Source organism: Hemitrygon akajei, chromosome 13 (assembly GCF_048418815.1).
Source record: "Hemitrygon akajei chromosome 13, sHemAka1.3, whole genome shotgun sequence".
Lineage (NCBI taxonomy): Eukaryota > Metazoa > Chordata > Chondrichthyes > Myliobatiformes > Dasyatidae > Hemitrygon > Hemitrygon akajei.
The window spans coordinates 16,025,431-16,053,232 of record NC_133136.1 but is presented as its reverse complement, the minus strand read 5'-3'; the positions used below and the strand labels follow the sequence as shown (position 1 = coordinate 16,053,232).

The 27,802-nt window shown below is 40.9% G+C and overlaps 1 protein-coding gene across 2 annotated transcripts in view; it reads left to right on the top strand.

Annotated features, from left to right (window-relative positions):
• Nucleotides 1-27,802, top strand: part of amacr (alpha-methylacyl-CoA racemase) — a 76,414-nt gene that overhangs the window by 4,515 nt on the left and 44,097 nt on the right. For both annotated transcript variants that reach the window (XM_073064186.1, XM_073064187.1), the window contains exons 2-5: nt 13,104-13,362; nt 19,709-19,852; nt 22,878-23,038; nt 26,636-26,822. In XM_073064186.1, coding sequence (XP_072920287.1) covers nt 13,116-13,362; nt 19,709-19,852; nt 22,878-23,038; nt 26,636-26,822 — 739 coding nt within the window. In that variant the 5' untranslated portion in view covers nt 13,104-13,115. The remainder of the gene's footprint in view (nt 1-13,103; nt 13,363-19,708; nt 19,853-22,877; nt 23,039-26,635; nt 26,823-27,802) is intronic.

Below are 27,802 nucleotides of genomic sequence, written 5' to 3'. Positions count from 1 at the left end.
AAGAGTCGAGGATGCGTTGGCCTGCCTGAGCGGTGCAAAGTGGTTCAGTGTGCTGGATTTAAGAAGTGGGTATTACCAGATCCCGATGAGTGCGGGCGATAAAGAGAAGACCGCTTTTATCTGCCCGCTGGGATTCTTTCAGTTCGAACGAATGCCCCAAGGCATATCGGGAGCCCCAGCCACCTTCCAGAGGCTCATGGAGAGAACTGTGGGGGATATGAATCTGTTAGAGGTGCTGGTGTACCTGGACGATTTGATAGTGTTTGGATCGACTTTGGAGGAACATGAGGAGAGGCTGTTGAAGGTGTTGGGCTGGCTTAATGAAGAAGGTTTGAAGCTTTCCCTGGACAAATGCCAGTTCTGCAAGTCGTCGGTTAGCTACGTTGGCCATATCATTTCGCGAGAGGGAGTGGCTACTGATCCAACCAAGATAGAGGCCGTGACCACCTGGCCGAGACCCCAGAAAGTGGGCGCTCTGTGCTCATTTTTGGGGTTCTGTGGGTATTACCGGCGATTTGTGAAAGGATACGCCAAAGTGTGTCACCCGTTGACTCAGCTGTTGTGTGGCTATCCCCCGGTGGGAAAGAAAAGGACGGGGGACCAGAGGCAGGACGCTGGAGGATACTGGAACCCGGTGGAACCTTTTGGCTCGAGATGGGATGATCAATGTGAAGAGGTGTTCCGATCTTTGAAAAGGGCACTGACCCAGGTCCCGGTGTTGGCTTTTGCCGATCCCCAGAAGCCATATGTGCTGCACACGGATGCCAGTCGAGAGGGTCTCGGGGCTGTTCTGTACCAGGAGCATGGCAAAGCATTGAGGCCGGTAGCCTTTGTCAGCCGAAGCTGTCACCATCGGAGAGAAACTATCCCACTCACAAGTTGGAGTTCCTGGCGCTGAAGTGGGCGGTGGTGGACAAGTTGGGCGATTACCTGTACGGAGCCAAGTTTGAGGTGCGAACAGATAACAATCCTCTCACTTATATTTTGACTTTGGCAAAGCTGGATGCCACAGGACATCGGTGGCTGGCGGCCTTGTCGGTATATGATTTCAGCCTGAGGTACCGGCCCGGAAGCAAGAATGTCGATGCGGATGCTTTGTCTCGTCGAGAGCCGGGGGAACAGGAGAGGGACGAGGAGTGGGAGAGTGTCCCTGCCCCTGGAGTGAAGGCGATGTGTCAGTTTGCTATCACCGTGCCATACCCCTAGCTTACTGTGACCCGCACTGCGGACTAAACAGTTGCCGGAACTGAGTCCAGGGGAAGTGGCAGCTGCTCAGCAAAATGACCCGGGCATTGGCACAGTGTGGAGAGCGGTCGAGAGGGGGGATGGGGCGTTGGCTGAGAAGGCGAAACACCCATTCGTGCCCCTGTTGTTGAAGGAGTGGTCTCGTAAAAAAAAAAGAGATGACGCAATGTACACACCTTCACACCAAGAACCGAAAGCTACTGCAAAAAGCAGCATTGGCGCGACCTCGTACGAGTTTCTTACTCGTTTGGACTTGTTCATTCGTTCCTTCCTACATCAGTCAATTCATTAATTTAATTATAAAAGCCATTTGATGGTTGTAATGATGGTGATACACTATATATACGGTACATACGCAATTACACATGTACATACACACAAGTATTTTTACGTATATACACATATGTATTAACTCGCACACACACTCATACACAGACTTACTAGAAAAAATTCACTGTTAATAACATTCTCAAATTGCCCCCCTTAAAAATCAAATTACCCCCTGTGGAGCATACACCCCACGTTGGGAACCACTGCCTTAGATTGTGGGGTTTTGTTTACCAAGGCTATCAGTGAAGGCAGAGGAGCTTTCAGAGTAGATAATAGGTGTCAGTTTATTACTGTCACATGTACCAAGATGCAGTGAAGCTTGTCTGGCATACGGTTCATACAGATCATTACACAGTGCATTGGGATAGAACATGGTAACAATAACAACAGCTACAGTGGAAATACAGTGCAGCTAATAAAAAAGTTAGCAAAAGTTTGAGGAAGTCTTTGATATATTGGCATTGGTTTATGTACCTAGATAACAGTGAAAACCTTGTCATGGAGTTATTGAAAAATGCAACACAGAAACATGACTTTTGGCTCATCTAATCTGTGTCAAACCGTTTAAACTGTCTACTCCCATCGATCTGTGCCTGAACCATAGCCATACCCCCATCACCCATGTCCCTATCCAAACTTACATGCTGTTCATGTGGATAAAAACAGTACAAAATAAAGGGTAATTGATATAGGAGAAATTCATATGAAGGGTGACTGCAGGCTAGCAGAGGGAAGGAGCACCTTTACACCTCCTTTCGTAGAGATGCATCTCCACCCTGCCTGGGGTAGTGGGGGAGGCAAATGTGATCGAAGTGTTCAAAAACTTCTTGGACAGCAGGGAATGGAAAGATATGGACATTGTGTAAGAAGGGGTTGGTTTAGTTATGCATTTAATTATTAATTTACCCAATTTGATAAAGTATTTTGGGCCAAGGAGCATGTTTCTGTGCTGTTGTATGGTTCTGTTGTAATACAGTATGCTAAAATGAGAAAGCATGAGTGTTTTCTCACAGTTAATGATTTTTAAAAAAATTTTAGGTGCTGGAAATCTGAGAAAATTTCAGAAACACTCAGCAGTTATAGCATTTTCCACACGTGCTACCTGGTCTAATTACTTAGAACATTTCCTGTTTTCATTTCTTTCACACAGATACAGATGCTGAGTATTTCTAGAATATATATATATATTTAGGATTTCCAGCAATCATATAGAGGTTCAAAGGTTGAAGGTTCAAATGCAAACAGGTTGACAGGCTGCTGAGGAAAGTGCATGATGTAAGTCAGTTTAGCCACTGACAGTAAGAATTGAGGTGTTAAGTTACAGTTGTTAATATTGGTTAGGCTGCTCATGTGCAGTTCACATGCTCGTGCACTTTAGGAAGAATGTGGTTAAGTAGAGAAGGTACTGAGAAAGCATCACAAAGATTTTACCCAGATTGCAGAGATTAGATAGAGTAGGCTTGTTTTCCTTGGAGCAATGAAGGCTGAGATGAGATATTAGAGGTATAGTACTGGCAAAAGTCTTAGGCACATATATAAGGTGCCTAAGACTTTTCCACAGTTCTTTAGTAATTTTATGTATTACAAATTTCATGACATGTGAGTGATGATAAACCTGATTCTGATATGGATCTCTTTTGTGGACTGAGAGTGGGAAGGGGGCAGGGAGGGGAGAGGCATGGTTGGGGAAGGGAGAGGGGAGGGAATGGGAAGCAGCAGAGAGACATTCTGTAATGATCAATAAAACCAATTGTTTGGAAGCAAATGACATTGCCTGGTGTTTCAGGGTTGGGTGTATCTGCACCTGCACCACCCCCCCCCCCTCCCCGCCACTGGCACTGGTCCTCTGCCACTCATCCCTCAGCATTCCCAATGTCTTTGCTTCTGCAGAAATGCAAACTTGCTCTATGCTTCACATTGACAAATACAGTACTGTGTAAAAATCTTAGGCACAGTAGCTGTGTAATGTGCCTAAGACTTTTGCATGCTATTGAGTTTACAGTTATGCGAGGCATAGATTTACATGAACACCATTGAAACTGTCCTGACCAGATGCATCATCATCTGATATGGGAATAGCAAAGCATGTACACCCTATACTCGTTATATGCGGGGGAAACATTCCTCGCAGTGGATGCATAGTATGGGAAACGCATAATGTGAACAATTATGAAAATAGGGATGCGTTCTGGAGGGCTTCCTAAATATGTTTTATCTGTAATTCATTCATATTTTCATACCAATACGACACAAAAACAGTACCACACGGCAACATTAGTATTATATTTCATTAATTTAAGGTAATATTCAACGTAATAAATCATAGAAAGTTCGCCTTGAAACCTGACGCAGTCTTTTCATCCTTACTTATGTAAGTGCATTTCGGCATACGCTTCCAAAAAAGCCCAGTCTCGTCTGCATTAAACACCTGCTTTGGTGTGATGCCTAACTCAGCTATCATAGCCTGCAACTGCGAAGGGTAGTGTCCAGCAGCTTCGTGGTCAGCACTAACTTGCTCACCACGGACAGCTAATGTTGTGAAGCCTGTGACGATTAACAAATTTAGAAAACCATCCCCTACTTGCATTAAAGCTAACAATATCACTTGCATGATGGCATGAACATTGACTTCTCTAACTTCCGTTAATGCCCCCCTCCCCTTCTTACCCCATCCCTGACATATTTAGTTGTTTGTTTTTTTCTCTCTCTGCCTGTTCTCCATCTCCCTCTGGTGCTCCCCTCCCCCTTTCTTTCTCCCTAGGCCTCCCGTCCCATGATCCTTTCCCTTCTCCAGCTCTGTATCACTTTTGCCAATCACCTTTCCAGCTCTTAGCTTCATCCCACCCCCTCCGGTCTTCTCCTATCATTTTGCATTTCCCCCTCCCCCTCCTACTTTCAAATCTCTTAGTATCTTTCCTTTCAGTTCGTCCTGACGAAGGGTCTCGGCCCGAAACGTCAACAACACTTCTCCCTATAGATGCTGCCTGGCCTGCTGTGTTCCGCCGGCTTTTTGTGTGTGCTGTTCGAATTTCCCGCATCTGCAGATTTCCTCGTGTTTGCTGAATATCACTTAATACTTCCTCACTAGCCTCTGAACAAAGGCAACCATAAATTTCCAAAGCTTTCACACGAAGATGATCAGAACTGAGTGTTTTTTTTCTTTGTTTCATGCTCAATGTACAAACTCAACATTTTCTCAATTTTTTGTCATAATCAGATTACGCACTTTGTTAACAATCTTTGAAGACACCTGTGATGAATCAATCGCTGCACTTTTTATTTTCTCTGCATTTTTCTTTATGTTTCTGATCGTGGACTCACCCAGGCCAAAGTAGCATCCCAGAACTGTGTTACCTTCACCTGACGCGGCCCTGTTTATAATTTCCAACTTCTTTTCAAGTGTTAAAGCGGTTCCCTGCCTCTTAGCTGATGGCCCAGGACTTGACATAGGATGCTTAGGAGGCATGGTTAAATATTTCAAGCACAAAATCAGTGCACCAAAGGTAATAACAACAAAAGTCAAAGGTTTAAGAGCGCAAGATCACACGTCCACACGCTGCCAAAGCCAATGTGAGACTGGTGGGAGTGAGACTGAGGCGTGCGCACATGACTTGTATTGGCGGGAAAGCGGTGCATCTCGTTTCAACAGCCTCACATAACTGTGAGTTTTGGACGCATATAAGGAGAAGTTGGTAGAAATAGGTTCAACGCATAACTGTGAATCCGCATTGTCTGAAGACGCATATAATGAGGATAGGGTGTAACTGCAAGACCCTACAAAGGATTGTAAAGATTGTTTAAAGGATCATCGAGGACTCTCTTCCACCCATTTGAGATAGTCATTTGGAGTGCAATGTACATGACCCTTAGCAATGTCAACAGTTTCTCCCATCTGTCCCACAATCTCCTTGAGACCCTTTACCACCAGGCAGGAGGTACCATAGCATTAGGACATGGACTGCTAGATGGGAAATACTTCGTCCTCCAATCTGTGAGACCATTGAACTCCCTACCACCACCCGGGTTGCATCATTTATGAAGTGCCCATGATGTTAAATTATTATTTTTTTACTTGCCTTGTAAATGAACCTTATGTTCTAAATGTCAATCTTCTGGAATATATTTATTATTTTTTATTTATTTGTGGTAATATTACTTTGTGTTGTATGTGAGTTATAGGCACTGTATTGTGCACCTTGGTTCAGAGGAACCTTGTTTCATTTGGTCTATAGTGGATCATGTACAGTAGATTGTGGTTAACTGGGACAAGTACATTTTGGCCCAGTTAAGCTGCAGTACTATAAACTGCGTATTAGTTCTTAATAGTTATCAACAGAGGAATTCATCAGCATCACATTCCTTTGATTGTAAATAATCAAATTCCGTGCCGACACTGGTGCAGATAATGAACAGCCTTCATACAATGCTTTTGACAAATGCACCCTGCAAATCTTAATCTCGTTGTAACATTCAAGATCATTGTTGATAGCTTGAAATTCTTCATAGTTTCTAACTTGTTGATGGAGTGAAGTTGTTCCGTTTTCACTTGTGGCTATTTCTGGCATGTCCAAGTTTGAATGCTGTGAGCAAAACTGTTCTGAATTGTCTTACTGCTATTGCTCATCAGAGTCAACAATCACTGCTTTTTGAACACAAACACATGCAACAAACGCTATTTGAAAACTGTTTGCTTGAAGCTCAGCGTTGTTTCTAATGACCATGCAAGTGCATATCACTAACTCAAGTTAAAACTATTTGGCAATAGTCTCCTGTCCCAATTAAGTGGCATAGTGTTCCAGATAAGTGAAGGGAATCCCAGCTATTTTCTCAATTAGTTTTGTTCTTTAAGAGTTATCCCAAATAAGTGGCTGTCTCCATTAACTGATGTCCCAATTAACTGGAATCAACTATATGGTTGAATGATGATAAACTGGAACTTGAGATAGGGTAGGTAGCCACTATCTGTTTCCTGTGATAGGGGTATCTAAAACTAGAGGGCATAAGTTTAGACAACTGGGGTGCCCTCTAATTTTAAGGGGGAGGGAGGAGGTTTAGTGGAGATTTGAGAAGTAAAACTTTTGCCCAAAAATGAGACAGCAGTGACAGCAGTGGAGGCAGGAACAGTAACTGCATGTAAGGGAATCTTGCCAGGTACCTGAATGAGGAGGGCATAGAGACATACATAATTAATACAGGCTGGTCTGATTTGTATAAATAGGCATAATGGTTGACATAGAAGCAGTGGATTGAAGTCATGACATATGACTGTATAATTTTATGGTGTAATGTCTTGGAACATTTCTAAGTCAATGCTATTTTGTATGTGAAGTAAAAACTGAAATCACTGGCCTTCTAGGCAACAGCAGTGGGAAGAAAACAGTTAATATTTCGTCAATGACTTTTCTTCAGAACTCCCACCTCAATGAAGCATTTTTCAATTTGCAGAAAAGTGGAGAGAAAAATAAATGCCTGTGGTGAGCAAGGGAAAGTCATGACACAGATTGATGCCAACTAGATTATTGCTTGTTAATGACAAGTAATAAGACTAAGATATAGGAGCAGAATTAGGCCATTTGGCCCATTGAGTCTGCTCCACTGTAGCTGACTTATTTCCTTCTCAACCCCAGTCTCCTTCCTTCTCATAACCCTTGATACCCTGACTAATCAAGGATCTATCAACCGCTGCCTTAAAAATACCCAATGACTTGACCTCCACAAATGACTGTGGCAATGAATACCAGATTCGGTGCTCTCTGACTAAAGAAATCCATCCTCATCTCTGTTTTAAATGAATGCCCCTCTATTCTGAGGCTGTGTCCTCTGGTCCTAGACTTCCCCACCATAGCAAATATTCTCTCCACATTCAATCTATTGAGGTCTTGAAACATTCAATAGGTTTCAATGAAATCTCCCCTCATTCTTATGATTTCCAGTGAGTATAGGCCCAGAGCCATCAAATACTCCTCATAAGGTAATCCTTTCATTCCTGGAATCATTCTTGTGCACCTCCAATTTACCTAGAACAGTGGTTCCCAACCTGGGTTGCACAGACCCCTGTGTTAATGGGTAAGGCTTAATTGCATAAAAAAGGTTGGGAACCCCAGACCTAGAGGTCGTGTGCATAAGAACATAAGAGATAGGAGCAGGAGTAGGCCATCTGGTCCATCGAGCCTGCCCTGCCATTCAATAAGATCATGGCTGATCTGTAAACTCAGCTCCATCTACCTGCTTTTCCCCCACAACCCTTAATTCCCCTACTTTGTAAAAATCTATCTAACTGTATCTTAAATATATTTAGTGAAGAAGCCTCCACTGCTTCCCTGGGCAGAGAATTCCACAGATTCACCACTCTCTGGGATAAACAGTTTCTCCTCATCTCTGTCCTAAACCTTCTCCCCTGAATCTTGAGGCAGTGTCTCTTGTTCTAGTCTCACCTACTAATGGAAACAGCTTTTCTACTTCTATCTTATCTGTCCCTTTCAAAATTTTGTATGTTTCTATAAGATCCCTCTTATTCTTTTGAATTCCAGAAAGTATAGTCCCAGGTGACTCAATTGCTCCTCATAGGTTAACCCCTTCATCCCTGGAATCAACCTGGTGAACCTCCTCTGCACTGCCTCCAAAGCCAGTATATCCTTCCTCAAGTATGGAGACCAGAGCTGCACACAGTACTCCAGGTGCGGCTTCACCAGTACCCTGTATAGTTGCAGCATGACCTCCCTGCTCTTGAATTCAATCCTTATAGCAATAAAGCCCAACATACCGTTTGCCTTCTTAATAACCTGTTGTACCTGCAAGCCAACTTTTTGCGATTCATGAACAAGCACTCCCAAGTCCCTCTGCACAATAGCATGCTGCAATCTTTCACCATTTAAATAATAATCTGCTCTTTTATTATTCCTTCCAAAGTGGATGATATCACATTTACCAATGTTGTATTCCATCTGCCAGACCTTGACCCACTCACTTAACCTCTGTTATCCCTCTGCAGACTCTCCTCATCCTCTGTACAATTTGCTTTTCCACTCAGTTTAGTGTCATTAGCAAATTTTGCTACACTACACTCATTCCCTTCTTCCAAATCATCAATGTAAATGGTAAACAACTGCCGCACCTCACTCACCACTGACCGCCAACCGGAGAGGCACCCATTTATACCAAGTCTTTGCCTTCTAGTGGTTAACCAATCCACTATCCATGCCAATACACTTCCTTCAACTCCATGCATCTGTAGCTTATTTATAAGTCTCTTGTGCAGCACCTTATTGAATACCTAAAAATCCAAGTATATGACATCCGCCTGTTACCCTCTATCCACTGCACTCATTATGTCCTCAAAGAACTCCAGTAAGTTTGTCAAACAGGACCTACCCTTTCTGAATCCCTGCTGCATCTGTCTAATGGAACCGCTCCTTTCTAAATTTCTTGCTATTTCTTCCTTAATGACAGCTTCAAGCATCTTCCCAACTACAGATGTTAAGCTAACTGGCCTGTAGTTGCCCGTCTTTTGCCTAAGTCCTTTTTAAAAAGTGTTGTGATACTTGCTGTCTTCCAATCCACCAGGACCTGCCCACAGAGTTTTGGTAAATGATTGCCAATATGTCTACTATAACCTCCGCCAATTCCCTCAGCACCCTGGGATGCATCCCATCAGGACCAGGGGCTTATCTACCTTCAGGCCCTCGAGTTGGCTCATCACTATCTCTTTAGTGACAGTGATTTTATCAAGGTCTTCACCTTCCATTTCATCCATAACATCATTCTTTGGCATGTTAGACGTGTCCTCCACCATGAAGACCGACACAAAGTAGTCGTATGTGTATCTAAAGGGAGGACTGATGCAGGAAAAAAGTCAGCTGCTGAATCTGTGCAATACAGAACAAGTCAGTTGCTGTACTCTTAAAGGGCAATGCTCAGAAAACCCACAGTCTGTTGGCAGCAGTGGAGGTGATGAAAAACTGAGTCACATTAGAACTGGCCTGGGTATGAAATACACTAAAATGCATGAGGGTAGAGTTTGGCTTGCATAATTGTGATCACCTGGCAGTTGCTTTTGACAATTTCTAACTGCTCATGTTAACATAATGTGGTCACCAAATGGCTTCATCAGTGGCTGTTACCACAGTCTCATCCTCTTTATTTATTTCCCAGCCTCACTAACTTAAAACCTGCTTGTTTTCTCTTAATAACATTTGTGACAATGGATCTTTAACCTGAAATGTTTAACTCTTTCCACAGTTGCTGTATGATCTGCTGAGTGTTCCTACAATTTTCAGTTCTTGTTCTTATTTCAGATTTGTAGCATCTGTAGTTTTTGGATTTCATACCTGCTACTAACCATAAACCATAACTGATTTTAATGTTGGTACCATTAAATTTGATCTGACATTCTTTCAGCAGACTAACGGCATAACAATTGCTTTGAAGCAAAGTCTATGTTGAAAAATCACGTCATCTCATTGGGGACTATCATTTATATTTAAATGTTTGATAACCATGCGACAGTACTTCTGTCAATAAATGAAGTTACTGGTTTGGGTTGTGTCACTGCAAAATGCAGGTTTTATTTTAGAGACTTAGACCACTATGATACAGGCACAGAAACAGACCCTTCAGCTCACTGAGTCTATGCTGACCTGTTTCTCTGCATAGTCCCATCTACTTGCACTTGGATCATAGCCCTCCATACTCCTCTCATCCATGTACCTATCCAAACTTGTCTTAAATGTTGCAGTTGACTCCCAAATCGGCCACTTCCGCTGACAGCACATTCCATACACACCAAGAAGCTCTCCCTCAAGTTCCCCTTAAAAAATGTGTTCCTTTCACCCTAACTCTATGACTTCTTGTTGTAGTTCATCCAACCTCAGACAAAAAAGCCTGCATAATCTATCATTTTGTATACTTCTATCAAATCTCTCCTCAATCTTCTATGTTCCAAGGAATAAAGTCCTAACCTGTTCAAACTTTCCTTATAACCCAGGTGCTTCGGTCCCAGCAACATCCTTGTAAGTTTTCAATGTACTCTTTCAGTCTTATTTGTAGCTTTCCTGTAGGTGAGTGACCAAGACTGCACGCAGAACTCCAAATTGGGCTTCACCAGTGTCTTATACAAATTCAACATAACATCATATCTGCTATATTCAGTGCCCTGATTTATGAAATCATTGTGCTAAAAGCTCTCTTTATGACTTTATCAACCTGTAATGCCACTTTCGAAGACTTGTGGATCTGTATTCCTGGATATTTCGTACCTCTGAATACCTCAGTGCCTTCCAATTCAGTGCGCAGCTCTTAGCCTGGTTTATCCTGCCAAACTACAAGACTCAACACTGTTCTGTATTATATTTCATCTGCCATTTTTCAGCCCATTTTTTCCTGCTTGTCCAGATTACTTTGCTAGCCTTCCTTGCTGATCCCCATGCCTCCAGTCTTGTTGTCAACCACATATTCTGTAAGCACTATAGACTTGTTAAAATCGATCAGATGAGAAATTCAGAGATCATCAATTGTAGGTGCATGCTGGAAATAATAATAATATATCTATTATGATGATATCTGCACAAATAATAAGCTGGCAAAATTCAGAAGCGATTGTCAGAGGTACTTGTTTATTATGGGGACAGTGGATTTTAATTTGAGAACATTCTGCCGTTTGCAGTGGAATTATTAATATTAAATTCACATGGACTTTGTCAAAGCTTTTGTCAGTTAGTTAGTAAGTTAGTTTGGAAGAGTAGATCACATGGGAGCTAACCAGCTGGATATAAAATCAGCTTAGTGTAAGAAAACCACATGGAGGTTGATATTTGGACTGGAGGTTGGTGACCACTGGTCTGCTACAGAGATCAAATAGTGCGTGGTCTGCTGTTGTTTGTCATTTTTTTTTTAGTGATTTGGCTGCCAGGGATGTTAACAAGGTCAGTAAATTTGCAGATAACACTAGTGCTGGTGCAGTGGATGGTGAAGAAGATATCTATGGTTACAACAGGATCTAAATGGGCCAAAGAATGACGGATTGAATTAATAACTCGTAAAGTGTGAGGTGTTGTATTTTGGTTAAACCAAGTTGGAACTTGCACATGGTACAGTAGGTTCCTGAGATTGTAGTAAAACACAGAGACTGAGGGACACAGGTATTTAGTTTGCTACAGGTAGTGACACAGGTGTGGGGTCAATGAAGAAGACGTTTGGCCAGCTTAATTTTATTTGTCAGGTTACTGTGTAGAGGAGGTAGGAGATCATCATGCAAATGTGCAAGTCATTGATGAACCTGGACTTGGAATATTGTGTGCAGTTCTGATCATGTAGATAAGGAAGGGTGTTATTAAGCTGGAAAGGGTGCAGAAGAGATGCACAAGGATGTTACCAGAGGATGGTTAGGCTAAGACAGCTGAATAATGACATGATGGAGCTATAAGATCCTGGGGGGTGTAGATAAGGTGGATGACCATGTTTTTCATAGGACTGTAAGGGCATAGATTTAAGATGAGAGAGAAAAGATTTAAAAGGGACCTGAGGGGTAGCTTTTTCACACACAGGGTGCTGTGTGTCTGGAATGAGTTGTCAGAAGAAGTGATAGAGCTGGACACAAAGTCTTTAAATACACTTGGACAAGTGCATGGATAAAAGCAATTTAAGGGCATATTCACCAAACACAGGCAAATGGGATTAGCTCAGATAGACATTTAGACATCTCGGTTGGCACAGGTGAGTTGAATCAATAGGCCTGTTTCTGTGCTGTATAACATTATGACTCCATGACAGTCATGACTCCAAAATAAGGTGCCTCTGAAATGTAACTGAAAAGTTGTGAATTGATGCTTAGTAACTGAATCGCTATTATTTTCCAGGTTAGTAAATTTGCTAATGTTTGGGTGAATACAGCGATAAGTGTTGGAAACAAGCAGCAAATTGGGAAAATTTGAACAAAGTATTTATGAGGACCAGGAATAATAAAAAGGCCCTAACTATCATAAAGGAATAGAGGTCCCTAAGGTGTTTGTGCTGATTCATGTAGTGATAAACTTGTTTTATCTTTTTGCCAATCTCCACTGTTTTCCCTTACTTATTCCTGTATTTCCCCACAGTGTATGATGGGTAAATATAGATGCAAAGGATACACTTAAGATCTCCTTGTATGATAGGCAAAATAGGGATGCTCCTATCGTGCAGGGAAACAACTTGGTCTCCATTTTATTGGCCCATTCCTGTTACTATCACTGAGCCCTCCAAACCCCAATTGTTCCCCTCTCTCTTTCAAACTGGAGTAACTCACAACTTATTTCTATCCTGCTTCAGCATAGGTTCTTTGTTCTTTTGCCCCAATCTAAAATCTTTTTACTTTTTTTTATCCACTGTTATAGTTGACTCCAAAAGATACTTGGATCTAGTTGTCTACATTATGAATTAAATGAAATAATAGCTTTGGGTCCTCCATACCCATTGCAGACATATTGTTCATATTATATGTGAAAAGTAAATTTCCATGCATTTATTAAGCTAATAATGAATTGTTTTTGCCTCAGAACTGAAACAGAATGGCTCTAGCAGGAATTCGTGTGATTGAACTCGCTGGTCTGGTACCTGCACCATTGTGTGGAATGATTCTGGCAGACTTTGGAGCCAAAGTAGTGCGTATAGATAAACCAACGAACTATCCGCTTACTGACTCATTGGCAAGAGGCAAACATTCAGTTGTTTTGAATCTGAAAAGACCAGAAGGAGTTGAAGTGCTGAAACAACTTTGCAATCAATCTGATGTTCTCATAGAACCATTCCGTAAAGGTAAGATGCTAACAAATTTTCTTGTGCTTTCTTGGGTACAGGATATACATTGCCTAGCAAAATTTGAAAATCATAATTTAAGTTGGAAGTGTTTCCCATTTGTTCCTGTCTTTAGTAAAATCCGTATCTAATACAAGTCATTGGCACAATTGTTACAACCTTTGTAAAGAATAACAAATGCTTGATGTTTAAAGCATCATCAAAATGTTTTCATTTTTATTTATAATAGACAATGGACATTAGGTGGAGGGGTAGGCCATTTGGCCCTTCAAGCCAGCACTACCATTCAATGTGATCATGGCTGATCATCCATAATCAGTACCCCGTTCCTGCCTTCTCCCCATACCCCTTGACTCTGCTATCTTTAAGAGCTCTATCTAACTCTTTCTTGAAAGCATCCAGAGAATTGGCCTCCACTGCCTTCTGAGGCAGAGCATTCCATAGATCCACAACTCTCTGGGTGAAAAAGTTTTTCCTGAACTCCATTCTAAATGGCCTACCCATATGCTTGATATTAAGCTGTTGTACTATTGAAATGTTCCAGTTTACTTTTAACAAGTAATTTAAAATCTAGTAGGATATAGTGTGTGAATAGCATTGTAGAATTTGCATCTTGTGGCTATCGTGGCCTTCTGCATCTTAACTCCTTAAAAAAAACTTGAGTTTGAGTGGGAAGTGAAATTTGAAGCAGGTAATCATTTGCTCAATTAATTTATTTAATAGCTACCGTGATATCTCTTGGAGAGAAGATTATTCATAAAATAGTAACTTCAGAAGATAACAAATTTGCAAGGATATCAGGCAGCATCTGTTGGGAGAAAATCAAAGTTGATGTCTCAAATTAATATAATCTCAGATATCAAAAGTAGTTCTTTTTTTTTCTCTGCACATTTCCTCACTGTCGTGATTCACAGTTTTCTAATTACAAGCTTTTTGGTAAAACATTATGGTTTCTTTCAAGCACTATATTAAGGTTTCCTGCACAAATCCTCAGGCATTGAATTCCAACAAATCATTTTTAAAAATTACTTAAATCAAAGCATGTATAGCAGGACTCATTATTGGCATATTTCTGAAGTTACCATCAGAAATGTAGCTCAATGAACAGTTCAATCCCTGGCATCTCCATTCTGATAAACATGAATTTTGAAGGTAGGTAAATGTCCAGGGCCCAATCAGGTAACTTGGTTTATTATTGTCACATGTACCAACAGTGAAAAATGTGTCTTGTATACTTTATACAGATTAATTCCTTACATCAGCACAGATAGTGCAGTGCAGATAGACAGTTAGATTCAAGATCATATCGAGATAGATTGTGAAGTCAAGACTCCATCTTTTTGTACTAAGGAACTGTTTAGTTGTCTTATGACAGCTGGTGATACTTGCCTTCAGACTTTTATATTTTCTGCCTGAAGGGAGAAGGGAGAAGAGAGAATATCTAGGATGGGTGGGTTTTTGATTATGCTGATTACTTTATTTTTGGATATTCACATATCTGTGCACTTGCAATGTTATTGTGACACTAATTTCCTTTGGGATCAATAATGTATCTATCTATTGAGGCAGTATCGTTGACAGAGATGTTATCAGGCTTTACAGAGGAATCTAGATCAGCTGAGAAATGACAAATTGGGTTTAATTTGGTGAGGTGTTTCATTTTGGGAAGGCATGAGATATGACTTTCACAATGAATAGGCCCTGGGAGTGTGGTAGAACAGAAGAACATAAGAGTACAAGCAGCTGGTTTCCTCAAAGTGCCATTGTAGGTAGACAGGGTGATGAAGAAGGCTTTTGGGATACTGGCCTTCATCAGTCAGAGCATTGTGAGTAGAAGTTGGGACGTTATGTTTGTGTTATTAAAAACAATGCTGAAGTCCCGTTTGAAGTATTGTACTCTGATATGGCCACCCTGCCATCAGAAAGATACCATTTAGATAGAGAATACAAAGGAGATTTAAGAGGATATTTCCAGGACTCAAGGGACTGACTTGTGCAGATTGAGACTGTTTTTATGAGTGCAGGAGAATTAGATCTTATCGAATTGTACAAAATAGTGAGGGGTCTAAATAGGGTGAATAAACAGTCTTTTTTCCCCAAAGTTAGGAAATCAAAAACTAGAGGACATAGGTTTAAAGTGAGAGGGGGAGACATTGAAAAGCAACTTGAGGGGCAACTTTTCCACTCAGAACATGGTCAATATATGAAATGCACTGGCAAAGGAAGTGGTTGAGGCAGGTATATTAACAGGATTTAAAGGCTACTTGGACAGGTACATGGATAGGAGAAGTTTTGAGGGAGGTGGGTCAAACGTAAGCAATCTATATTCCTAGCTTATAGATTGGAATCTTGATCTGCATGGAACAGTTGGCTGAAGGGTCTATTTCTGTGCTCTATGACACTGACTTCGGACTAAAAATGCCTTCAAACTTGAAAGATAGATTGCTGATGCAGAAATTCATCTCATGTAATTTCATGGTTGACTTCTTATTGAACAAGTCAGGAAATTGAAATGACATTATCTAAGGTCCAATGTATTTGAGAGCTTCAGACAACTTGAAAATGTGCTGAAAGGCCAAGATGAACACATAGAAAGGGGAAATATGTCATTCACTCACTCTAAATGAAAATGCAACTTCATACGCTGTTTCTTTATTCACAACCATTCAATTTCCCAGGGTTGATGGAAATGTGCCCATTTCAGGAAATGTTCTTTGAATCATCTTTCAAACAACATAATAAACTCCGAAGCCTTAAGAACATTCCACCTGATAAAGCAGGAGGTGCAAGGCAGAATTAAATTATGATGTCTGTGATACACAAAACTTAAGAATCCATGTATTCCTGCATTGTCACACTCTGGTAGTGGGTAATGATGTTCAAATGACTGTAGAGAGACAACAGAGCATGATAGATTGAGTGAGCTAAAACTTTTCTCTTTGGAGTGAAAGAGGATGAGAGGTGACTTGATAGAGGTATGCAAGAAAGAGTCATAGATTGAGTGAACAGCCAGAGACTTTTACCAAAGACGAAAATGGCTAATACGAGGGGCATAACTTTAAGGTGATTGGAGGGATGTCAGAGGTATGTTTTTTTTCACATAGTGGTGGATGCATGGAATGCCCTGCCAGCGTGGTGGTACAGGCAGATACATTAGGGGCATTTAAGAAATTTTTAGATAGGCACTCAGATGATAGAAAAGTGATGGGCTATGCAGGTGGAGAGGGTTAGGTGGATCTTGATTTAACAGGTCAGGGCAACATCGTGGGTAGAAGGGCCTGTACTGTGCTGTGATGCTCTGTGTTCTATAACACTGGACAACAAACTTTTTCAAAAGTGTTGCTTCCTCAGAATTTTTTTTTGTTTATGATAAGACTGCATAAAATGAACACAGATATAATTTCAGAATACTTGTATCATGTAGAAATTTGGAGAAACAACAAATTAACTTTTATTGAATATAATGTGTTTAATTGCACAATGGTGCAGATGCTTTACAATAGTTCAACTAAGTTAAAAATATTTTGTTAATGATTTTCATTTGTACTCAGTGTCTGAGGCTTCTTGCTTAAATGTCCAACAATAATTCGCCAGCATTGATGGATTCCAGTTGCCCTGGTATCTTTTCTCCATGACCGCAATGTCCTGGTGAAACCTTTTCAGCACCAAGATTTGCAGGGAAGAAGTCTAAGTGGGAATGCAGAAGATGAATCTGTAGTGACATGTTGTATTTCATGGTTTTATGTGCTTGAAGCATGCTTTCAACCAGCTGCATGTAGTTTGGTGCTCCGTAGATGCTGAGAAAAATTTCAACAACTTCCGTGAATGCCTTCCGTGTGATTTTCTCCGGTCCCACTAGAAATTCTTCAGATTGCCTGTCATTGATGACCTGTTTGATTTGTGGACCAACAAAAAAATGCTTTCCTTAATCTTAGCATCAGTTATTCTGGGAAGTATCTGTCTGAAATATCAAAATCTTTCATAGACATTTTTGTGTCTGTTGATAACAAATTCCATCCTTACAGTCCTGAACCCAATAATTACTACTAAAACCCTGTCCTGCCATGCAGCAGTCGCGCCACCTAAGCATACCCAAGCATGCCTGGGCAAGATAGGAAACTTTCCAGCTTACATTGTAGTTAACATTTTAATTGACTTGAATTATGAATTGAAATAATAAACATAAGTTTATTAAAAAAATGGTGTGTGATAAGGAAATTTCATGGTGATTTTCATGATCAGGAGCCCAAAATTCATAAGATACACCTAAAGGTATTCAGGAAGCAAAATCTTTGTTGTCCCGTGGATAGGCTGTAGCAGAGGTGGTACTTGGTGGTTGGCATGAACATAATGGGTTGAAGAGCCTATTTCTATGCTGTGTGCCTGAGAAGTGGGCTGGCATAAAAGAAGCTATGATGACGGGGTGATGCTTCCTTGGCGACAGTGTGAAGAGTCTTGCCTATCCTTTTTCCATAAGGAATGCCAGACAACCTTCACTTTTAGTTTTCCTAAAACTCACATAGCTGTGTGGTTTTTGAGTGGCTTAATTTGGGAGATCTGTGCGGACTGGGGCACATTTGCGAAGGCTGGCTTTGTAGCCTGCAGTGAGCTGGCGGCACTGAACTAAACTGAAAACTAATGGACCCTTGGTTTGATATTCTATGTATTGTTTGCTCACATTTTGCCATTTGTGCAATGCATTCTTTTCTCACGCTGAACCTGTTTGATGGTCAAACAGGTTCAATGATGTTTCCTTGTTTCATAGCTGCCTATTGGAGGACAAATCTTAGATTTGTATTCTGTATATGTACTTTAATAATAAATGTACTTTGAATCTTTGAACTCTAGGTTGTAGCTGCACTGTGTGGATTAAAATTGGCCCAGATACTATTTGTCTTGTTCACAAAATTAAAGCAGGGCAAATCCAATCCAGATTATTGCTACCCATCAGTCTATTCTCAAGTCATCAACAAACTGCTGGAAATGCAATCAGCAAATGTTTCAAATAGCATTTATTTAGCAATAACCTGTCCATTGATGTCCAATTGGTGTTTGCCTGAGCTACTGTGCTCCAACCCTGGTCCAAACATGGACCAAAAATCTGAATTTCAGAATTGAGACATATAGTATGTGCCTGGCTTTAGCATCAAGGGAGCGTTCGACTAGGCATGGCATTGTGGTAAAACTGAATTTCAATTGAGATCAAAGGGGAAATATTTCAATGGTTGATGTCATAATTTGCCAACAGATTGATGGTTGTCATTTTATGTTAATTATGTCTAGGATGTCTTTTCTGTCTGCCTGATAACCAACACTTCATTCTAACAGATTTTGGGAATCTTGTGTAAGCCCAGTGTAAATGGGGACAATAGGCTGAGGAAGTCTGGGTGATTGTGACTACTCCAGATCAAAGGTTACTCAAACTTGAGTAGCTGAATTGTGAAGGCAGCATGTTAATTGAGCATATTGAATGGAGGTGGTAGCCAAAAGTGATTTGTAGAGATTCAATTATTGGATTCTCGGGGTGTGTATCTGAAAGGAAAAAATTTGCAGGGCTATGAGAGAGATTGGGAGAATAGAGCTACCTACACTGCATTTATCTACAGCCTGTGCAGACTAAATGGACTCTCTTGTAACAATTTTATGATTTTGTAATGGTAATGGAGCCTGTGTGGGTTCAGTCAGAATAGAAATCTATTGCATTCATGCTCAAAAAATAGTTGAAGTCATAAGCTTACAAACACAAGAGAATCTGAAGGTAGTGCAAATCCAGAGCACAATGCTGGAGGACCTCAGCAGGTCAGGCAGCATCTATGGAGAGAGATATACAGTCAACACTTTGAGTAATCAGGACTGGAAAGGGAGGGGAAAATAAGTTGGAATAAAAGGGTGCGGGGAAGGAGAGGAGTCCAAGGTAGAAGGTAATGGGTGAAACAGGTGGGTGGGTGAGGTAGGGGGATGACATGAGAAGCCTGGAGGTGATGGGCAGAAAATATACAGAATGAAGAAAGTGAAGCAAAGCATCTGGTTTAAAAAGTACTTCAGACAATTAAACAAGACAGAAAGAAGCTTTTCAGTTCTACTTAAATTAGGTAAAGCTTCAATACCTTCATTATAGCTCAATAATTTGTTTTTGTTTTAAGCACACAATTTGAAATGCTGAATCAAATGTTTCCATTGCACCAATATGCCATGTATTGGCTTTCTACTGGGCAGCACATCTTGCCTTCGGATTGTTTTACTTAAAACTCTCATGCTTTTCTTTTAAGAACATAATAGTGATGTTAATAATAATTTGACAGTTTGCTTGTTGATCTAACTGCACTGAGTTTATGTTGTCTTGCAGGTGTCATGGAGAGGCTGGGTCTTGGACCTGAAGTTTTATGTGGGCAAAATTCAAGGCTCATCTATGCCAGACTGACTGGGTTTGGACAAAGTGGACCATTGTCCAAAACTGCTGGGCATGATATCAACTATATTGCTGTCTCAGGTAATTGAAATGGATTTTATTATAAGTAGATTTAAGAGAAATAAATCAACGTTACTTCATTTCTGCTGTAAGGTATCTGTTTTTACATCAAGTGATGCAGAGATTCAATTAAAACGCTTTTCTGATTAGTCCAAAGCTTACATTTAGAGCATAAAGCATTACAGCACAGGAACAAGCCATTCAGCCCACAATATTATGCTCAACTAATTCAATTAACACCAACACCAACATTAGCTCCGTAGCAAAGAAAGCCCAGCAGCATTTCTACTTTCTGTGATGGCTGAGGAAAGTCCATCTCCCACCCCCCCATCCTTATCACATTCTACAGGGCTTGTATTGAGAGCATCCTGAGCAGCTGCATCATTGCCTGGTTCAGAAATTGCATCATCTTGGCTCGTAAGATCCTGCAGCGGATAGTGCGGTTAGCTGAGAAGATCATCGGGGTCTCTCTTCCCACCATTACAGACATTTACACCACACGCTGCAGCTGCAAGGCAAACAGCATTATGAAGGACCCCACACACCCCTTATACAAACTCTTCTCCTTCCTGCCGTCTGGGAAAAGGCACCAAAGTATTCGGGCTCTCATGACCAGACTGTGTAACAGTTTCTTCCGCCAAGCTATCAGTCTCCTCAATACCCAGAGCCTGGACTGACACCAACTTCTGCCCTCGACTTGACTATTGTCTTGTCTATTATTTATTGTAAAGCCTGCACTTTACACTCTGTGCACTTTAAGCAGTTCTGGGTAGGTCTGCAGCCTAGTGCAGTTTTTTTTCTGTGTTGTTTTTCACGTGGTTCAGTGTAGTTTTTGTACTGCTTCATATAGCACCATGGTCCTGAAAAACATTGTCACGTTTTTGCTGTGTATTGTACCAGCAGTTATGGTCGAAATGACAATAAAAAGTGACTTGACTTGACTTGAATTAGTAATCAAATGTCCAATGAAGTTAATCCCTTCTGCCATACTCACTTTTCCACTGTCACACTTAATTGGTCCTATTCTCTCACATTTTATCCTCTTGCTTTTCACATACTTGTAGAATGCCTTGGGATTTTCCTTAATCCTGCTCACCAAGGCCTTCTCATGACCCCTTCTGACTCTCCTATTTTCATTCTTAAGCTCCTTCCTGCTAGCCTTACGATCTTCTAAATCTCTATCATTACCTAGTTTTTTGAACCTTGTAAGCTGTTCTTTTCTTCTGGATTAGATTTTCAACTGCCTTTGCACACCATGGTTCCTGTACCCTACCATCCTTTCCCTGTCTCATTGGAATGTACCTGTGCAGAGCTCCAGGCAAATATCCCCTGAACATTTGCCACATTTCCCTGAGAACATCTGTTCCCAATTTATGCTTCTAAGTTCCTGCCTGATAGCTTCATATTTCCCCTTACTCCAATTAAACGCTTTCCTAACTTGTCTATTCCTATCCCTCTCCAATGCTATGGTAAAGGAGATAGAATTATGATCATGATCTCCGAAATGCTCTCCTCTGAGAGACCTGACACCTGACCAGGTTCATTTCCCAATACCAGATGAAGTACAACCTCTCCACTTGTAGGTTTATCTACATATTCTGTCAGGAAACCTTCCTGAACACACCTAACAAACTCCACCCCATCTAAACCACTTGCTCTAGGGAGATGCCAATCAAAATTTGGGGAAATTAAAGTCTCCCATTACGACAACCCTGTTAATACTGCACCATTCCAGAATCTTTCTCCCTATCTGCTTCTCGATGTCCCTGTTACTATTGGATGGTCTATATATTAAAAAGTACCCAGTAGAGTTATTGACCCCATCCTGTTTCTAACTTCCACCCACAGAGACTCAGTAGACAATCCTTCCATGACTTTCTCCTTTTTTGCAGCTGCATCACTATCTCTGATCAGCAGTGCCACTCCACACCCCCCCCCCCCACCTCTTTTGCCTCCCTCCCTGTCCTTTCTGAAACAACTAAAACCTGGCATTCTTAAGTAACCATTCCTGCCCCTGAGCCATCCAAGTCTCTGTAATGGCCACAACATCATAGCTCCAAGTACTGATCCAGGTAAGCTCATCCACTCTGTTCATGATGCTTCTTGCATTAAAATAGACACATCTCAAACTATAAGTCTGAGCGCATCCCTTCTATTCACTTGCCTATCCTCCCTCTAACACTGCCTACAAGCTTTCTCTATTTGTGAGCTAACCGCCCCTTCCTCTGTCTCTACTGTTCGGTTCCCACCCTCCAGCAATTCTAGCTTAAACTCTCCCTAATAGCCTTAGTAAACCTCCCTGCCAGAGTATTGGTCCCCCTTGGATTCAAGTGCAACCTGTCTTTTTTGTATGGGTCACGCCTGCCCCAAAAGAGGTCCCAATGATCCTTCTGTGCTGCAGTATTCAATGACATCATGATAATCGTCAAGAAGGCGACTCCTCATAAAGGCAGCATTCATCACTGGGGACCCTCACCACCCAGGGCATGCCCTTTTCTCATTGCTACTGTCAGGAGGGAGAGAAAGGATACACTCAGACATTTTAAGAAAGCTTCTTCCACTCTGCCATTAGATTTCTGATAAGATTATAAACACTACCTTACTATTTTGCTCTTTTTTCAGCATTTTAAAATTTCTTATTGCAACATGGTGATTTTTTTTTGCCTTGCACTGTACTACTACCGCAAAAATACAAATTTAATGTCGTGTCAGGGATAATAAATCTTCTTTCTTCTGAACGTGTGCATATAATGGTTTTGGGCAGCAAATTTCAATGTTTCTCACAGGTCTAGGAATCAGAGATAGGTCCCTCAGGCTGTGAAGCATTTGTGAAATTCGCTACACAAAACTACTATGGCTGCTCTTCCAGAAGGACTGCAACACCTTCATCGCTACCTTTTTTGACAAAAACCACAATTAACTGCTTATTTATAGTGAGGCCCATAATATAGAAAGCAAATTAGAAAAAAAAAGTTTCTTTTAATGGAAAAGATATATTGAGATGTTTTTTGTCAAACGATGTACTAATCACATTTATCTGTAATAGGTCTGCTGTCAAAGTTTGGCAGGAAAGAAGAGAAGCCCTATGCACCACTAACTGTTGCGGCTGACTTTGCTGGAGGTGGGGTTTTGTGTGCTATGGGTATAATTCTAGCACTGTATGAAAGAATGCAATCTGGAAAAGGACAAATCATTGATGCAAACATGGTGAGATGATACTTATAGATTTATTTCTTGTTATGGGGAGTTGGTTATTTGTTTAACTGCAGAAAGCTCTTCTACAATATTGAAAAATACCAGCAAGTCTGGTTACATAGATTCTGTCAAGGGTTGGGAACCTTGAGATATTGTCTGTCTTAGTGGCAATCATTCAGTTTTGATTGAGGTCCTTACAGAGGTGCAGCATGAAAGCACTGGGTTAATGTTAAAGAAAATAATTGGCTGGAGTTGCTTAGCACTTCAGTGCAAGGGTGTATTAGGTGCGCCAAAAACAAACTTACACAGGATAGCAAAAATAGTGAAAATCTGGCAATATTTACAATCGGTATCTACCAGAAAACACAACAGTAACTACATACTATTTTTGTCCAGTGTGAACTCTTGGTTCATCACCTGAGGGTGATGAACTCCTTTTTTAGACATTCCTAGGAGCTTGATGTTCTTAATATCCTGTGGTGTGTTGTGATCATAAAGACATAAAGAACAAATAATTACTCCTTTGGTTGGGCCCAGAGAGTGAGCCGCCATTGTACTGGAAGCCCTAAGCCCTAATATTCATGAAAGAGAAAGATAAAGAATAGTTTTAGCAGTATGGGACATGTTAATATGGTTGAGTATTTTGAGATCATGAAGAGGGTGGTGCTGGGTCTTTCAAAGAGCTTCAAGGTGTATAAGTCCCCAGGGCTTGATCTGATGTTTGCTAGGTCATTGAAAGGGGCAAGTCAGGAAATTGCTCTGTTCTGGAGAAGATCTCTGTAGCTTTACTAGTAAAGGCAAAGTCCCAGAGGACTGTAGCCAATGTTGTTCCTTTGTTCGAGAAAGGAAATGGGGATGATCCAGCAAATTGTAGGCCTATGAGCCTCGCAATAATGGGAAAGGAAGCAGTTGAAGAGGATTTTAAAGGATAGGATTTATGCACATTGGGAAAAACCTAACCTGACTGCGGACAATCAGTTTTGCTTTGTGCAGGGCAGATTATCTCTTACAAACCCTATTGAGTTTTTTTTTGTGGAGGTGATGTGAAAGTGTAATTATTAACAACCTTAATAATGTAAAAAACAGGGTAATGATGGAAAGTTTTATTCTGGCTGGAAGACTGTGACCTGTGGTGTTCTGCAGGAATTGGTGCTGGAATCTCTGTTCTTTTTGATATATGGTGGCATGCAAACGTTTGGGCAACCTGGTCAAAATTTCTATTACTGTGAATAGTTAAGTGAATAGAAGATGAACTGATCTCCAAAAGTCATAAAGTTAAAGATGAAACATTCTTTTCAACATTTTAAGCAAGATTAGTGTATTATTTTTGTTTTGTACAATTTTAGAGTGAAAAAAGGAAAGGAGCACTATGCAAATGTTTGGGCACCCCAAGAGATTTGATCTCTCAGATAACTTTTACCAAGTCTTGGACCTTAAATAGCTTGTTAGGGCTATGGCTTGTTCACAATCATTGTTAGGAAAGGCCAGGTGATGCAAATTTCAAAGCTTTATGAATATACGGACTCCTCAAACCTTGTCCCAGCAATCAACAGCCATGGGCTCCTCCAAGCAGCTGCCTAGCACTCTGAAAATTAAAATAAATGATGCCCACAAAGCAGGAGAAGGCTATAAGAAGATAGCAAAGCATTTTCAGCTAGCCATTTCCTCAGTTCGTAATGTAATTAAGAAATGGCAGTTAACAGGAATGGTGGAGGTCAAGTTGAGGTCTGGAAGACCAAGAAAACTTTTTGAGAGAACTGCTGGTAGGATTGCTAGAAAGGCAAATCAAAACCCCAGTTTGACTCCAAAAGACCTTCAGGAAGATTTAACAGACTCTGGAGTGGTGGTGTACTGTTCCGCTGTGGAGCGACACCTGCACAAATAAGACCTTCATGGAAGAGTCATCAGAAGAAAACCTTTCCTACCTCTTCCACAAAATTCAGCATCAGAAGTTTGCAAAGGAGCATCTAAACAAGCCTGATCCATTTTGGAAACAAGTCCTGTGGACTGATGAAGTTAAAATAGATGGCCACTATGAGCAAAGGTATGTTTGGACAAAAAAGGGTGCAGAATTTCATGAAAAGAACACCTCTCCAACTGTTAAGCACGGGGGTGGATCGATCATGCTTTGGGCTTGTGTTACAGCCAGTGGCACGAGGAACATTTCACTGGTAGAGGGAAAAATGAATTCAATTAAATACCAGCAAATTCTGGAAGTAAACATCACACTGTGTAAAAAAGCTGAAGGTGAAAAGAGGATGGCATCTACAACAGGGTAATGATCCTAAACATATCTCAAAATCCACAATGGACTACCTCGAGAGGTGCAAGCTGAGGGTTTTGCCATGGTCCTCACAGTCCTCCAACCTAAACATCATTGAATTCTGTGGATAGACCTCAAAAGAGCAGTGCATGCAAGACGGCCCAAGAATCTCACAGAACTAGAAGCCTTTTGCAAGGAAGAATGGGTGAAAATCCCCCAAACAAGAATTGAAAGACTCTTAGCTGGCTACAGAAAGCGTTTACAAGCTGTGATACTTGCCAAAGGGGTATTACTAAGTACTGACCATGCAGGGGGCCCAAACTTTTGCTTCGGGCCCTTTTCCTTTTTTGTTATTTTGAAACTATAAAAGATGGAAATAAAAAAAGAAAACTTGCTTAAAATATTAAAGGAATGTGTTATCTCTAACTTTATGCGTTTTGGAAATCAGGTCATCTTTCACTTGCTTAGCTATTCACAGTAACAGAGATTTTGACCAGGGGTGCCCAAACTTTTGCATGCTACTGCAAATGGCTTCAATGAAAATAATGATGGGTAGTTTAGTTAGTTTGCAGTTGGCATTAAGTTTGGTGGGGTTGTAGGCAATGTAGAGGGCTGTCAAATGATACAGTAGAATATAGATTGGTTATAGAAATGGTAAGTTAGTAAATTAAGTAATTATTGTCACAACTTCCAAAGTACACAATGAAAAATGTTCTTTTACATGCTGTCTGTACAGATTATTTCTTCACATCAGTGCACTGAGGTAGTACAAGAGAAAACAGTAACAGTGTAGAATAAAGTGTTACAGTTAGGGTATTGCAGGCAAATAGTAAGGGGCAAAGCCATAACGAGTTAGGTTGTGAGCTCAAGAATCCATCTTATTGTACTAAGGAGACCATTGAATAGTCTTATCATTGTGGAATTCATTGCCACGTACAGATGTAGAGTCCAAGTCATTGGGTATGTTTAAAGCAGAGCTTGATAGGTTCTTGATTAGTAAGTGTCAAAGGTTATAGGGAGAAGGCATAAGTTTATGGGTTTGAGAGGGATAATAAATCAGCCATGATGGAATGGCAGAGCAGACTCGATAAGCTGAATAGCCTAATTCTGCTCCAATGTCTTATGATCTTGTAGTCAATTGATGCAAATTTGATGAGTGTTATAGTGCTATCAGACAGACAGACAGACTTTATTGATCCTGAGGGAAATTGGTTTTTGTTACAGTCGCACCAACCAAGAATAGAGTAGAAGTATAGCAATATAAAACCATAAATAATTAAATAATAATAACTATCTAATTATCTCCAAATGTACTGCATTTCAGCTCTGACTGTAATGTTCAACAGGTTGAAGGAGCAGCTTACTGTTGCTCCTGGCTTTGGAAATCACAGCACCTAGGATTATGGGATCAGCAAAGAGGCGAAAACCTACTGGATTCTGGTGCACCATTCTATGAGACTTACAAGACATCTGATGGAAAGTACATGGCTGTTGGTGCATTAGAGCCTCATTTCTACGAACAGTTTTTAAAAGGCAAGTTTGCTTTGTAAGTTCAAATGTAATACTTTTAACACGAGCTTCTGCAGATGCTGGAAATCCAGAATAACACAAAGTGCTGGAGGACCTCAGCAGGTCAGGCAGCATCTATGGAGAGGTATAAAGAGTTGGTGTTTCAGGCCAAGACCCTTCATCCATAATATTCAGAAGACCAGAGGTGTCCAAGAGGAGGAGGAGGGTTGAAGTGGAGCGATGTGCAGAATAGGGAATTTTTGGTTTTCAACCCAAAACATCAGTTCTTTATTACCATAAATTCCGGACTACAGAGCGCACCTGATTAAAAGCCGCACGCTCTAATTTTAGAAAGAAAATCAATTTTGTACTTGTACAGGCCGCACCGGATTTTAAGCCGCAGGTGTCCCACGTTGTAATATGAGATATTTACACAGAAAGATATTACATGTGAGGATTTTTTAACTTTTAATTAAATCCGTATGGTAACATAAACAAATACATATTGCAAATGCTTTTTTTCGAACAGTGCCTGTAACACAGCTACTTTTAAATATACATACGTATCGGTAACACACAAATTACGTTGCGTATACTTTTTTACTGAACAGTGCACGAACAACATTCCAATATCTCCTAACGACTGGTAAAAAAAATATATATACTGCAGCCTACCAGGAAAAGTTATTGATCGCCTTCTTCATCTTCCTCCTGCGCACTAAAACCATCAAAGTCCTCTTCTTCAGTGTCCAAATTGAACAACCTCAGGATCTCGTCACTCACTTCAGTCTCTTCGTTGTCGCTCTCACTTGAGCGCACGCGGTCCTCTTCATCACGCAGCAGTCCAGCCTTTCGAAACCCGTTGGTGATGGTGGATGTTGTGACACGGCTCCACGCATTTAGGATCCACTGGCAGACTTGAGTTAAAGATGCTCTTCGCATGCGGTCTGTTTTGGTAAAGGAATTCTCGCCGCCCGTCATCCAAGTCTCCCACTCAACGCGCA